Here is a 15,424-nt window from a genome sequence, read left to right as displayed (position 1 = left end):
GAACGAGAACAAAAAACTGTGTGTCACCCCCCAAATAATCCAGAAACTCGCTTATGAGCAACTAAATATGCACATTTGCTAAAGAACTTCAGTACAATTGCAAATATTACATATCTGCACGTGATATGTGAACCTTTTACTTTCTTGTACATATGTTACTTATGAATAATCCTTTTTATTTGAGCTTAAACTGAATGTAGGCTCCTACAGTTATTATGATTAAACATTACAAGAGCGGAGATGCATAAACACTATATGTGTATGTGTGTGGCTCTCTTACGTTCATTTTTCTCTCATGTGGCCCCATCAGAACAATAATTGCCCACCCGTTTCTGATTAAAACCATAGACATATAATGTGTTTGATTAAAACGGGCAAACAGCGCCCCTTGTGGCGCAGCGCTGTCTCTCCCTGGAGTCTCCGGGAAAGCTGCGCCCCCTGACGGTATGCTCCTCTTTGGGCAACTGGGGGATTTCCTGAGCGGAAACAGCGGAGGGGGTTTCCAGCTTGATCAGCCCAGGCCTCCCTGCTGGCTCTCTGAGGTGGACCCAGTAACTTTTCTCTGCCGAACTGACAGCACCAAGCGAACTCAGGGAGGTTCTGAGCGGAACTGGACCATGAGGAGTCCGCCTGAAGCCTGGAGGCTCCACGGCAGCGTCAGCGGAACGGCGACGGTTTGAATCCGCAGTGAATCCGCCGAGGAGACTGATGTGAGTCCACACACACACTGACACATAGACACACACACACACACAGGCGGTACATCACTAAGAGTGGAGGGACGTTTAGGGGCACGGACCAGACAAAACCAGCATATTGAACTGCTGACTGTGTGTGTTTAGTGTTTTAAACGGCTTTAATAAAGGAATCCTTTCACGAACAAGAGGAGCGGCGAAGCTAAAGAGGCTAGGCGCTCGCTAGCATTAGCAGTCCGTGTGTTTACATCCGCTGTCTGCTTCCAACTGATAAATAAATGGTTAATGTGAGGGCCGAGGGCCCCGGCCACCGCGTCCAGGTGTAGAGGGGACGAAGGAGCGTCTCCGTTGGCCATCTTTCATTTATTGGAGCGGCCGCGCCGTGTGGCGGTGTCTGCGGAGAGAATGCCTGCTGGGTCAGATGTCAGCTTTATAAGGTCAGGGCAGGGAAGGTTGAGCTCGTGCTCGTTGTGCAGAAGATGTCACCTGCTGTGTGTGACTCATGGACTGGAGGGAAGGAGGAGAAGCGTTCCCAGAAGCGGCGCAGATGTTCTGCTGCTCGCCATCAGAGAGCAGTGACAGCAGGCTGGGCGAGCTGGTGCTCCATCATTTGCCTGGCAGGCTGCTGGAGCGGGGAGCGGAGGACGGCGTAGCAGGTCATCATCAGTAATCAACATTTAGTGCCCTGATCCGTGGTGACTGACGGGAAAAATACATCTGTTCTTATTCATTCTGTAAGGGTGGGAGGGGTGGCCTAGTAGGGAGCTGTGTGTCTGCATCATGGAGAGGCTGCAAAGGTCGCTGGTTTGAAACTGAGTGTGTCACAGAGTCCCTGAGCCAGACCCTTGACCACGGACTGCTGAGGCTGAGCAGCAGCCAGTGTGGCAGCACACCGCTCCCTGGAGGATGCAGACAAGTTTCCCCGCTGTGAGACAGTAAAGGGAACTGTTTATTTTAATGCGTCAAAAAAGAACTGCCACCGTTTTTTGGGTCCATAACCTCATCAGCCAACAGTTTGATCAAAATCCTACAAAAGTTTTGGACAAATGCTTTGATGCAAAAACGAGAATTTGTTTGCGATTCCTTCTTTTTCTCTTGGATTTGGTGCTGCTACTTCTGCCAAAGACCCCACAGCACTGCACACGGGTCAGAATCGGCCGGTCTGCCTTCATAAAACCAAATACTGGTGTTACTGGTCAGGAAAGGCCTGATCATGGCAGCTCTCCATGTTATGGTTTGAGGACATTTGGTTCTGAAATGACCCAACTCTGTCAGGGCGTACACGGCAGCCATGCTGGACAAAGGCATTTTAGGACCCGCCGGTTACCACGAGCCAGTCTGGGAGTGTTCTGGTGGACAGAACAGATTATGGCCACATGGGTTAGACTTTCAATATGAGACGGTCAGGACAGCTGGTCCTCTTGTTCTAATCCGTTGTTCTGCTCCTACCCTAGGTGCTGGATATCAGCCCTCAGTGTATGTCCAGCCACCCAGACCTCACTGGATGAATGATAAATTGTTGAATGATGAATTATCCATTTTTAAAGGAAATGAATCAGTTAGATTCATATGGATCTGTCAAACAGACTCTCCAGAAATGATAGATGTTTTCTTGCAATGTACCAAATGGTGGAGGGACCTTTGATGATAAACAGTGCTCATAATCACATGGTGCATTTTGGAGATGTATTATGACTAGGCTATCGCTATTGGCCAGTTTCCCCTGGTCGGCTATCACGTGATCTGATTGGCGGGTTAAATGCTGAGGATTCTGTCATTTTCGCTGGTCGTTAAAGGAAGAGCGCACCGAACGCTCCCAGGAACAGCATGTACTGTCATGCTCTTTGTTTTGATGATAGTAAAAAATGAGATAAAGATTAGGGGCACGTGCTTTGCTGCAGAAAGGAGGACCATCGTGTGAATGCTTTATTTTCTTGTGGAATCAGCACTAGAACCTGTATGGCACCTGCAGCGAATGTTGCTTTCTGTTATTGGCTGTAGTCCTCAGGAAGAGAAGGAGGATAGGGCGGGTCAAAGCTCTCAGAGAAACCAAGGCGGGTATGGGCCCTTTAAGGTCTGCTCGGTGCTTCTGTCGTACGTAGATGTGGCGCGTGCATACATGGCACCGGGTTCCGTACGGCTGAGCTTTCCATGCCTTTTCTTTTACTGCCCCGTCGTTCATACGTTACCTGCCCTCGCTGTGGGGGGAGCAGGGGCCGCCCCCCGCCTTGCACACGTTTCTCTGACTCAGTAACGCGCTCCCAGTGTTTCCAGAACCATACACGTCCTTTGATTCAACCCTGGCTTCTCTGAAAAACGCCGTGAAGCTCGTCGTCAGTCAGAGCCCCGGCTGGGGGCTGTAATGATTGTGTTGGAGCTTGGTCTGCCTCAGCGCTCAGCCTGTCAGTCAGGGCTGCGTGTGATTGGTTCCTGACTGAACTAGACGTTGTGAAGCTTTCTGACTGCTGGAAGGAAGGATGAGGCAGAGCGGTATGAGTGGGAACATGACTGGCCCGGCTGACGGGTCTGGTTGAGCTGTTGTGCTGAGAAACTCAGCAGGCTTGGTTCCGGTTCTGGTGTTCTCACTAAACCATTTCAAACACCGCGTTCCCTTCTGTGACTGTAACAGCTGATCTGGTGCAGGAAAACCCCTCTGAAGGATCATTCCACTTTCTCTTTCTGCAAACCTATGATGCTTAGTCATGATGTTGTCTGCTTAATCTAAAGTTTACCCTTTGCCACCTGACTTTTGTCTTTCTTTGTGCTCCTTTGAATAATTTTTTTGTTTTATATGAACTGTACCTTTTGTGGCTACAATCATTACATTACCTCCCTGCTGGAAATCCATTCAGAAACCCAGTGGCCAGTCCGAGTATTATTGAAGGCTTTTTGTGTGGTCATTTTTGAGTTTCAGTCTGCGACTGTGTCACGCTCACAAAGATAGAATGTGCTTGTGTTGCTAATGGAATCAATGGAAAAGCCCCTAACATCCCCACAGTTCAGCCCTGACAGGAAGTGTGCACTGTTTGTGTACGTGTGTGTCTGTGTGTGTCTGTGTGAGAGTTCACTGGCACTCACACATTCATACGTACTGTTCTGTTCTTTTAAGTTCTTCTTCAAAATTAGTTGAAATTGGGAAATTTACGATACTAAATAAACGTACAGATGGGTAGTTGATTAAAAAAAATTTTTTTTCGTTGAATTTCAGCAATTGAAAAAAACAAACACAGTTTTGTGCGGTAATCTATTAACATTTACTGCTAGTGTGCTCTCTGAATGTGGTTATAGGACTTTGGTTGTTATCTCACATTTCGTTAGAGTAAAATGGCCCAAACAAGGATTAAAACCACAATAGAAATAGCATGCAGTGTAAAATCTCTCAAAAATGAAAAGAAAACCTAATTTATAAAGCCTGTTTTGTGGTTTTTGTAAAAAATATATATATATTGAGGTCTATGTATTACTACGAACAGATGGTTTGTTCAGTTCGGTTTCTGGTGCTACCATTAAAACAATAATAAAATGACCATTCTTATTAGCTGCTCTGTGAGAAAGGTAAGACAACAGCTTATATAACGTCTTAGAAAAACATTATAATTGTGTAAATAGAGGGTAGCAGCTTTGACTGTAACTTTAACTGGGTGCTAATCTTTCATGATGCCGATGGCTCTGGCCTTGCATCGGCTCTGGTAAATTTCTGAAAGGGCCGGTAAGCTGCAGTCGATTGTCCTCTGCGTAAACCTCTCCAACCTCAGCAACTCCTGTTTCTCTGCTCCTGTCAATCTGTACTACCACACTGTGATGCAGGAAGGGGGCTGAGAGAGGTCGAAGACATGCGGCACAGTCTGAGTCAAACCCAGGACAGCTGTGTCGAGGACTAATAGCGTGTTCCTTTTGTCACGACCTCCAGGTTGGAAAATTTAACTGGAACGGGCTCCAAAGTCAGTATTCCGAGTCGGTACAGCAGGATGGTACCTGACACCGGCATTCATGATGGCTGCTATTTGCAGCGACATTGAGTAAAACCTCATATTTTGACTGTTTTAGCAGCTCTCTATTATTTATCTAGCATTTAGTCAGCCGTACAGGTGCTACCTTTCAGTGTTCATCAGATGAGATCTTTCAGCTAAGTTTATTTGTACAAAATATCGGCAAGAACACCATTATCGTCATTGTTTTAACAACATTGCGAGCGTCCATGTTTTTTCCTACTGTTTGACGGAGGGAAACTGGAGCGCTAAAAGGCGGAGACGGCGTAATCTGCAACTCATGAGTTCTGACCTCTGAGGCAGAAGGAGCGCACCATAAGGCCTCCGTATATGGGTCGCGACAAGCTACCCCCGCACCGCTGGCGCGCCTAGTTTAGTTTATTTATTTAGCACCAATCCACAACACATGTCATCTCAATGCACTTTACAAAGTCAATTCAGTCAAATCATCCAGAAAGATTGGTACATATTTTTCTAGCTAAGGAAACCCAGCAGGTTGCATCAAATCATTGACTTGTAGCATTCACTCCTCCTGGATGAGCGTGGAGCCGCAGTGGACAGTCACTGGCATTGTGTCATTGACTTTGCGGCTATCAGGTGGGAGTGGTGGCCTAGTGGCCCCAAAGGTCAGCTGTTCGAAACTCGGTCTATCACTCTGGGTCTCTGGCCACAGGCAAGGCAAGGTTATTTATAAAGCACTTTTGAGTAACATGACAATTCTCTATCAACGTCAGGAGCACACCATTCCCTAAAGGATGGGTTAAACACAGAGATAGTAGGACTGTGGGATCGTAAAGGGACATAGTATTATTATAATATTATTATTATTACTATACCAAGCATGCAGGTAACAACAGTGAAGAAAAAACTCTCTTTTTCATCTTCCATGAACAACTGAGGGTTTGAGAAGACAGCAGACACACAAAAAGAGCACAGAGGCATTGAGCCAGGAGTACCTTCAATGTGGGAGAAAAGTAAAAACATAATGGCAGCGTTACCTCCTTTAGTGGCTTCATCTAGGAGAGGAACCTAGTTAGGCAGCTTAGAGCCACTTTTCAAGTGTGTAGGATGGAAGAGGGCACATACAGCAGGGCTATTCCACAATTATTGAAGGCCGAACTGTCAGTAAGTGAAGATGTGTTAAAAGAAGTATTAAATTAACTTTAAAATTTTTTTTTTTACTGCTTATAATCATAATGAGCATAATCCAAATGTGTAATTCAAAGAAACACGTCAAGTGTTGAAAATGCTTTCATCTTTAATGTAAACGGAATGGTAAACTAAAATATTCCTCTTTAAAACAATGGTAGAACACCATAACATAGTGTAGCAACCCAAAGGATGCTCTTGAGACATGCTGTAGTGTTGTTAGGCTTGGGTTGTCATGGGACTGTTTTATTACTTTTTCAGTTTAACCTGTTGTTCCTTTTTCTGTTTATTGTTGTAGGGCTGCTGGAGGGGTGGAGTTAGATAGAGACGGTTCTGTGCCATGCATCAAATATCTGTTCTGATTAGTGACACCCTCTGTTTGGTCTGCATTGAGGGCAGTAAATCTGCCTTTGAAATGCTCTTTGCTGACCAGTAACTGAAGTGCAAATAAAGAAAATATTATTCTGAGTTCACACACATAACTTGCCATATTAGGTATCTTACTGTTGTACTTTAAAGTGTCAATGGCAGTTTCTGTGCCATCTGTAAGAAAAATCTCATTGTGGAATGAGTTTGAGAGAAATGAAACCTAATTAACAACTGGCCATGAGAAGGTAGTAAATGAACAACAAAAAAGGTTTAGCAATGCAGCTGGCCTGGGGCGACTTTCATTATCTCTGATTTTTATTTATTTATTTTTACAAATACATTGCTTTTAAGATCGGTTTCAAGCCCAGTCTTTAAGGTAGACGGGGTGTCTGCGTCACTGAATAAAACTGGGAGTTGGTTCCACAGGAGAGGAGCCTGATAGCTAAAGGATCTGCCTCCCATTCTACTTTTAGAGACTCTAGGAACCACCAGCAGACCTGCAGTCTGAGAGTGAAGTGCTCTGTTAGGAACATACGAAGTAATCAGAGCTCTGATATATGATGGAGCTTGATTATTAAGGGCTTTTATTAGGAGAATTTATTAACATGGAGTCAGTGGAGGGATGCCAAAATAGGAGAAACATGATCTCGTTTGTTTTCATCAGAACTCTTAGTGCAGTGTTTTGGATCAGCTAAAGATTTTTAACTGTATTTTTTTGTGGACTTCCTGATTTAAAAAAATAAAAAATAAAAATAGTCTAGCCTAGTAACAAATGCATAGACTAGTTTTTAAGCATCACTCCTGGACAGTACGCTTATATTTATTTTATTTATTCTTTTGATTTGGCAATATTCTTGAGATGAAGGAAGGAAATTCTAGAAAACTGTTTAGTATGGGCTTTAAATTACTAGTCCTGGTCAAAATTAACGGCATGTGTTTTTTTTTATTTTTTTTTTTACTTTATTACCAGAAGTCAATTTAATGTATTCTAGATTAAGGGATTGACTAAGGAGTTTCTTCTTCAAAGACTGGTCCAAAGACAACGTCTGAATTTAAAAGCAGAAAGTCATCCACTGTGTTGTACAGAAACCACACCTTTATCCACTTCCTGTTTGTATGCATACTCATTCCTGCCAGTGACGAGCTTATTGCTGTATCATCTGCAAACTTCACTGTGAAATTGCCATCATTGCGCGCTTGGGAGTCACGTGTTGGCAGTGTATAGAGCAGTGGGCCGTGGACACAGCCCTGGGGATTGCCAGTGTTGAGGTTGACTGGAGACTATGGTCAAGAAGTCAAAATCCAGTTACAGTGGCAAGGCGTTTTGATCCAGTTGCAACCAGTTTGTTCACTGGTGATTGTTTTAAAGGTGAAGCTGAAGTCCAAAAGGAGTGAGCTCAAATAGGCGTCTCTACTTTTGTAGGTGAGAAAGAGCCTGATGAATCACAGCAGCTGTATCATCAGCTGTGAAGGGGTTCTGCCTAGAAGCAGACTGATGAGTCTTCTGCAGTCACTTTTTCTACATTTCATTATCACCAGCCTTTCAAAACACTTCATCTCTATTGTAGTGAGAGTTATTTGGTCAAGGCGCTGTCTGGAGCTTCAGCTCATGAAGGACCGACGTTTTGAGAGATGAGGCACGTTAATTCTGGTTTTCTCCTGCCCTACTCTGCTCCTCCCAGCACGGATTACTTTCGTCCGCTATAGTGATTCAACTGGCCTAGAAAGGCCTGGAAAAGGGACACGCCTCCTGAGTCTTTATACAGAAAGACAGGTCAGCAGCTGGGAAGGGCAGACAGCCGCTGCCCTGTACTGGAAGAGGTGGATGGATGGACACTTCACAGACAGCTTTCAGTGTGAAATGAGAGAAAGCCGTATATCTACGAATCTGAAAAAAAAAACTGCTCCTAAAACACTCCTAAAAAGTGGGCGTGGCCGAGCGGCCGTTACAAGCCTGTGGAAGTGGGGCTATATTGGAATGCTGGCCTGGGACACCCAGGATGTTGAAACTATCTGTCATTAAAACTGGGAGCGGACGCACAGAGTCCTTCAGAACCTGACCCAAAACCTTCCCTGGGCCTACAGCTTCATGGGGATTTATTTTCTGTCGTGTCCTCCTGTCACACAGAAAGGAGGTTGTCAGGTGGTGTTGGTGGCTTCAAAGTGTCTCTGCACACATATTTCTGTTTACCCTGCTTATGGTCTCTTTGTGCCAGGGCAGGCCAGGAAACTTGGCCACATGAGCCCCAATAGAGCCTTGGCTCAGTAGTCTGGGTATGAAGAGAGCAAAACTGGATCAGTACAAAGTGGCTAAAGAACAAAGTGATCAGCAGCCAGAGCAATTTCCACAGCTTTACAAAACAAATAGAAATACAGAAAATAGAGAGTCCCACCAATAGCCTCGCTTATTTTCCTTTGCTGTCTTTGATTTGGAGATGAGATGCTAGGTCGGTTTACCAGCCAGTAGGTTTTCCCACCTTTCAGCATCTCTGGGTGTCTTTGGTCAACAAAGATGAAGTTATTGAACAATGTGATCACTAATCGGTTACATGCGTAGGAGAACTCAGCAGTTTTTCCAGAGGAGAATCTGCTTCCTTCCAGGATTCCAGGTCCAATTTGCTGTTTGAACAGTTGTGATTTGTGTTTTTTTTTTACATGTTCCTGCCAGTGATTTGCTGGAGCTCAGTGAGCATAGAGACTGCACAGTCAGGCGTGAAGATGAAGCGTTTCTCTGTCTGTGTGTTAAGCCTCCTCAGGTCATGTCATCAGGGAGAAATGCTAATGGGAGGGAAGTGCAGATACCCCTTCAGCAGGTGGCGCCTTCAGTTGTTGCTCCCCTTTCTTCTACCCTCGCCATCACGTCAGCCTCCCACCGCTCAGCCAATCCCTGGTCTCCGTGCGATCTCACTCCTCAACAAAGTAAATATGTGAAAAATCGTATCCTATGGTGCGTCTGCCTTTTGTCTTGTTTGAAGCCTCCTCTATCTGTGTTTGTCCAGGTGCTCCTGCAGGCTTCCAGCCTCTTCATGGAGGGTTTAGAGATCATTTCGTTGAAAAGCCTGAGGCCAAATACTGCTGCGAGTCGTGCAGGCGGGTCCTGTGTGAGCCCCGCCAGACTGAGTGTGGACACCGTTTCTGTCAGAGCTGCATCAACGACATCCTCAGGTGAGCAGCACAGGGTGAGGTTCTTCTGGGTTTGGTGGAGGGTGTTTAGCCAAATTGACCAAATCATCTGAATGTCATGCTTCCTAGAAATGAACCGACACACACTAAACCTTCTTAGGGAGGAATCTGTTTATCATGGTAGCCGTAGATCATGGTGGGTAGAGGTGTATGCCAGCAGGAGTTGCATGGAGACCCACGACCTCCTTTATCTTGATCAAGGACCGTTTGCAGGAGTGTTCTCAAAGTCACTGCTGCTATCCTGCATGTAGTAGACCCTTCTTTAGTTCCACACAACTTAATTAAATAAATAGTTGATCAGAACCGCAGTACTTAATAACATTATGAGCGGTTAATTCAGCCAATTGATTAAGGCACATATTGTAAAAGGCTCAGGACAACAGTGTGCTGGCACACAGCAGCAGGGCGCAGGGTAACAGAGCTCTGCCAGGCTGGCGCACCTGTGCAAAGGAGACAGTAGCTACCTTTACATGGACAAAAGTAATCGGAATAAAAAAACGTTGTGTTAACACACCAGTTGGAACATGATGATCGGGTTAAGCTCAATCAAAATGAAACTGTAATCTGAACTAGAGCCGTGGTTTATGGCCATTGATAATTTGATCAGCGTGTATAAAAGCTTGTCAGGCTCAAGTTATTCTGAATGTGGCAAACTGACCCGAGTGCGCATGTGCAGCCGAGGTAAACATGACGTATTTCTGCGTTGTTGAGTGGAGGAAATACGTCAGGAAGCAAAACTGTCTGGGCTCCTCATACAACCTTTCTCTTTGAAACATGAAGAGCTCAAAATTATTATTTATTCAGTAAACTTTCAACCATAATTAGAACCTTGTGCAAGTCCAGCCTGGGCACTCAGAAGACCAAAAACTTGTATAATACTGCTTTGTTTACTGTTTTTATTTAGAAAAGACAGAAGTTCTTCTGTGTGTGTTTTTTTGTTTTTTTTTTTTTAAGGGGAATTTGATATCTGTGCTTGTTAGAGTGTTTATATTCTGAATGAAGTCAGGTGTTAGTTGATTGTGTGCCAATATAAACCGTACAATCTGATTATTTAATCCGAATACATTTTAATCCGTTCTGTTCATGTAAACATAGCTAATCTCAGGGATGCAGAAAAAGCATAAAAAACTCTCAGTAAATTGTGTTTAAATGTCTCTTTTTGTCCTTCAGGACATTTAGCCGACACCTTTCAGTCATTTAGTCCACACTGAAGTAATAAAACAGGTTGGCACCAATGGGGTCATACAGCATGTCCACATCTAGCCTCCCTGTCAGTTCTTGTTGACCACCTGCGGGCAGACTTTATAAAACCCCTCTTAACTTTGTCCTCTCTCCTCCTGCAGTCACCCTAACCCCGTGTGTCCGGCTGACATGGAGCCTCTGTTCAAAGACAAGGTGTGCAGAAAAGCAAGGCAGAGCCGAGGCGTGTTGCTGTGATCATCAGACAGTTGTCTAACTCGTGCTCTTCTTGTTTCAGATCTTTAGAGATGTGTGTTGCCATCGAGAGATTATGGCGCTGAAAGTCTTCTGTCGGAGTAAAGCCAATGGCTGTCAGGAGCAAATGAGTCTGCAGCAGATACCTGTGAGCACAGACTAATTTCAGTAGCACCGTCCTGTCGGATAAAAGGTCCAGCCTGTGTTGTGACTACCCCCCGTGTCTCCTTTCTGTCCCCAGGACCACCTGAACGTGTGTCCGTTCTTCGAGGTTCCCTGTCCGCTGGGTAAATGCAAAGAGAGGGTGATGAGAAAGGAGATTCCTGAGCACCTGGCGTGGAAATGTAAACACAGGGAGAGCACTTGTGAATTCTGCAAGACCAAGATGCCTTTGACTGACCTACAGGTGGGAAAAGCTCTTTATTTCCTGAGCAGTGTGGTTATATAACGCGTAGTCATGAGCAGACAGGCACTCACCAGATATGTACTAAGGGCACAGATCAGGGAGCTGGCTGGGTCCCTTACAGCGTAAGAAAAGCTTACCTGACTCATAACGTATAGATGCTCCCGTAATTAAACTCTGTCATTTTCTCTAATAACCTTCTGTTCTGCAACGCCTGCCCGCTTTACTCTGAAATGTTGAACTGTTTGTCTATCCATTTTAGCAGAATAGTCTGCTCCGCCCTCAAGTCTCTTGCAGCCCAACAAGTTGTCCTCTTTCTTGCGCTGGCTGCTAGATGTGGCTTTCAGAAAACAAAGGGGGTTGACTAGAAATGCAGGCCACAGTTTCACATTATCTTATTTGCAAACATTATTGAAAAAATTATGGACCGTTTTCCTCTCACTCAGAACAATGAGCTGCTATGTGTCGTTCTATCACATAAAATCCTAATAAAGTGCATGAAGGTTTGAAGCTGCAGTGCAAAGTGCTGCAGAAAGCTGCTGGTCTGGTAGCGTGAGCTCGCACCTCCTGGATTGAACTGTTTTTTTTGTGAACCTGTTTTCCAGAAACACAAAGAGACCATGTGTCCGTCGTTCCCTGTGCCCTGTCCCAACCACTGCTGCTCCTCCCTGCTCCGCAGCGAGGTACTGAGCCCCCCCCTGCCCTCTCTTGGCCCCTTCAAACACAATGATAATGTCAGCGTTGAAGAGATGCACTGATTGGCTGACATGTTTGTGTTGTTTTAGCTAACCAGCCACCAGCATGACTGTCCCAAAGCCCAGGTCAGCTGTCTGTTCCACCGCTACGGCTGCACCTTCAAGGTGACTCCTCCTTTGACTTATCTTCTCCTCCAATCTGTCACATGTGCTTTTTGCACAATGTTTCATCAGCTTTGCATTGTCAGTAGCTCATGTGCTGTTTACTGTGTCTCAGGGCTTAAATCAAGATATGAGGCAGCATGACTCAACCTTCGTAGCTGAACATCTAAGAATGATGGTCAAAGGGAACTGCTTGTTGGAGAACAAGGTACCCGTTGTCACCAAATGAGCGTAATCATGGCAAAATGAAGCGGATGGGTTAATGTTTCTGAAAGCTGCGGGCTGAAGACCGTCTGTGATTCTAGGTGGAGAACGTGAAGGAAGAGCTGATGGAGAGATGTAAGGTACTTCCTGCTCTCAGCAGCCGACTGTCCGAGTTAGAGAGCCAGAACGAAGAGCTGCGAGAGAAGAACCGACAGACGGAGCAGAAGCTGGCCACCATGCAGGTACTGTTCCTAAGTCACAGCTCCTGTCACAGCTCCTCCTGTGTTACCATGGGCCGCCTCCATCCTCACCACGCTTTTCAGATTTTTATCTACAGAGGATAAAAATAAAATGCACCATTATCCCCCCCCACTTCAAAACCAGCTGCTACCTTGTGTGGGTCTATCGCCTAAAATCCCATTAGAATACCTTCTGTGTTTGTGGTTACAACGAGGCGAAATGGGAAATGGTTGGAGGAATAAAACTTTAACAGCGCTGTGGATAAAGTTTTTGTACTTACTCAGCTCCGGTGTGTTGATGTTTCAGACCAATTACAACCTTGCAATATTACATCCTTGCTAAGTGAACACGTTGAACCCGACTGGATCTTGGAGGGGATTTCTTCACATAGATCTAGAATCGAGACAAACAGAAACGACAGTAAGAACAGTGTACAAAAAACTGAAGGTGCTAGAAGGCCGTTTTATTTTAGAGTATTAAAGGGCCACAAACAGGGTTTATCAGGAGTGTTTTTCAGGAAGCATGTGAACTACACAGGAGGCAGTAGGCCTCTCCTAGCTTCCTGTTAATCAAACAGGTTTTAAAATCAATGTGGAGGCAGGTGGTGGGAGTTTAAGACAGGACAGATATGCTCACAGTGTCTGGTTGAACTGGGGGTTTCCTCAGGCTCGGGTTTCACTAGGCTTCAATAATGAAGGTTACACAGCAGTCACAATGGAGAGATTTTAAACAGGATTATTTTGGAGATAGTTGTGCACCTGATAAAAACCTGACCGTCACACGAGGAAGCACTTAATGCCATTTAAGGAGCAAAGTCTTTAAATGGAATCAGAAACAGGACCTGGAAAGCTTTGGTAGGACATGAAACACCTTCTAAAGTAAAACCAGATCCTGGAAGAGTTTATTGCAGGGCTGAGGCAGCTCAAGCTCAGGGGCGGTGATGAGGGTGGACAGGATTCTTCGCCAGATGAGGACAGCTGATTTGCTCTCTCGGGAGGCATTTCCTAGAAATCCTAATCCCACTTTTCTGTAACCTTAGCCCAACTTCTCAGATTGCCAACATCCATGTCACCATGAAGACTTTACAGTCAATAAAACATAATTCCAAGATGCAAAATATTGCAGGCAGTGGCTCTCAAGCCAAGAAGACTGAAGGCAACATTTGGGCGTGCCTGGATATTTATTGGGATCAGAAACCCAAGAGTCCGGTTCTTGGATTGTGTTAGGCTTTCTGTGTTCTGCAGACTAAAACATCCAAGCCTCTCTGTGTTGTCTTAGAAACTGATGAGCTCGCATTCGGAGAAGCTGCTGGAGTTGGAGATGGAGCTCCGTTCATTTCGGGTGCTGAGAGAAGAGGTGGAAACCTTACGAGGGACGGTGGAGAACGTTCGGACGCGGCTCAGCACCTTGGAGCAGGGGGGACGGAGTGGGTCTGGCTCCACTCATACTCTCGGTCAGTTAAAGCGCTGGCTTTGATAGTCGAGTGTTGGACCAGGTAATCAGGAACTCACGGATGCATTTCTCCTCTTTGTAGCATCTTTGGAAACCCAGCTCAACCGACACGACGACATGCTGAGTGTCCATGAAATCCGGTTGGCTGACATGGACTTGAGGTTCCAGGTACTGGAGACGGCTAGCTACAACGGGACTCTAATCTGGAAAATCCGCGACTACAAGAGGCGGAAACAGGAAGCCGTGGCAGGAAAAACGCTATCGCTGTACTCGCAGCCATTTTATACCGGATATTTCGGCTACAAGATGTGCGCTCGGGTTTACCTGAATGGAGACGGCATGGGCAAGGGGACGCACCTGTCGCTGTTCTTTGTGGTGATGAAGGGCGAGTACGACGCCCTGCTGCCCTGGCCCTTCAAACAGAAGGTACTGTCTGCTTTCTGTATGTTTGTGAAGTCTTCAGTTTTCACATCATTGATGTGTCAGGTTGCTAGAGAGGCACCGATCAATTTGTAAAGCCCCTGACATAACTATACTAATTTTAGGTGATTCCAGATTTTCTTTACGAAGAATAGATGGCAGCGAAATTTCCTTTTTCTTTGGGGATAAACTGAAAATGTAACTGTGCTAACCATGTGATGGTTCGTATTTAGTCTGGAAAACTATGGGGTGTGATCTCAACTGTTCTCCAGGTCTAGAAAAGCATGGATAAAAATTGAGAATAGAGAAATATTTATTTTTTATACTTTATTCTCTATCCCATTAGCAAAATCTCCTTCCTTTCTTCCTTGGGTCTTTGCTTTCTCACCTCCTTCCGTCATTCCTATCTCCCTACTTTCCGACGTTTCCTTCTTATCCTCCCTTTGAACCTCTCTTTAGTCCTTCCTTCAGTCCAACTTTCATATCTGTCCTCCCTCCCTACTTTTTATGGTAACATTTTAAAGTACAACTCTGGAATCTCCAAAGGATTGCCAACCTGAACCGGCTGCTGCAACATAGAACCGTCCAGTTCTGCTCTCCGGCGGATTTCTCTGTGCATGTTTGGTTGTTTTTTTGATGCTTAGACGTTGGAGTTGAGCTTTTCTGTAAACGTGTGTGTGTTTGTCAGGTGACTTTGATGCTGATGGACCAGGGTCCTTCCAGGAAACACCTGGGGGACGCCTTTAAGCCCGATCCAAACAGCAGCAGCTTCAGACGTCCCACAGCAGAGATGAACATCGCCTCTGGCTGCCCTCTGTTTGTGGCTCAAAGTCTCCTGGAGACGGGCAGCTACATCAAAGATGATACCATCTTCATCAAGGTGGGGCATCATTTGCAGCACCTTTATTAAGACGACTAACTAATGGTTGCTGAAACATATGTGTTGATCCCTGTGATTGGCAGGTCACAGTGGATACATCTGACCTCCCTGACCCATGATATTAGGAACTTATTTGTCCGATATCAACC

At 45.3% G+C, this 15,424-nt stretch overlaps 1 protein-coding gene across 1 annotated transcript; it reads left to right on the top strand.

Annotated features, from left to right (window-relative positions):
* Positions 1–437: 437 nt before the first annotated feature.
* traf3 (TNF receptor-associated factor 3) lies at positions 438–15,424 on the top strand. Its single transcript, XM_036150892.1, has 14 exons — positions 438–710; positions 8,950–9,121; positions 9,202–9,367; positions 10,729–10,780; positions 10,863–10,967; positions 11,061–11,225; positions 11,828–11,905; positions 12,008–12,082; positions 12,195–12,287; positions 12,385–12,525; positions 13,802–13,976; positions 14,058–14,401; positions 15,084–15,275; positions 15,359–15,424. The coding sequence occupies exons 2-14, from the start codon at positions 8,962–8,964 to the stop codon at positions 15,392–15,394; spliced, it is 1,782 nt and encodes a 593-aa protein (XP_036006785.1). The 5' UTR covers positions 438–710; positions 8,950–8,961; the 3' UTR covers positions 15,395–15,424.

This window comes from Fundulus heteroclitus, chromosome 19, assembly GCF_011125445.2.
Source record: "Fundulus heteroclitus isolate FHET01 chromosome 19, MU-UCD_Fhet_4.1, whole genome shotgun sequence".
NCBI classification, from domain to species: domain Eukaryota; kingdom Metazoa; phylum Chordata; class Actinopteri; order Cyprinodontiformes; family Fundulidae; genus Fundulus; species Fundulus heteroclitus.
Note: the sequence above shows the minus strand (reverse complement) of the source record. Positions and strands in the feature narration are given on the sequence as shown.

What these genes read in the sequence shown, in the direction of transcription:
- traf3 (XM_036150892.1), top strand. Translation starts at nt 8,962, where the DNA reads ATGTCATCAGGGAGAAATGCTAATGGGAGGGAAGTGCAGATACCCCTT. An exon ending in AGAAGCTGGCCACCATGCAG is followed by an intron (nt 12,526 to 13,801) that starts GTACTGTTCCTA and finishes GTGTTGTCTTAG; the next exon opens with AAACTGATGAGCTCGCATTC. An exon ending in TGGCTCCACTCATACTCTCG is followed by an intron (nt 13,977 to 14,057) that starts GTCAGTTAAAGC and finishes TCCTCTTTGTAG; the next exon opens with CATCTTTGGAAACCCAGCTC.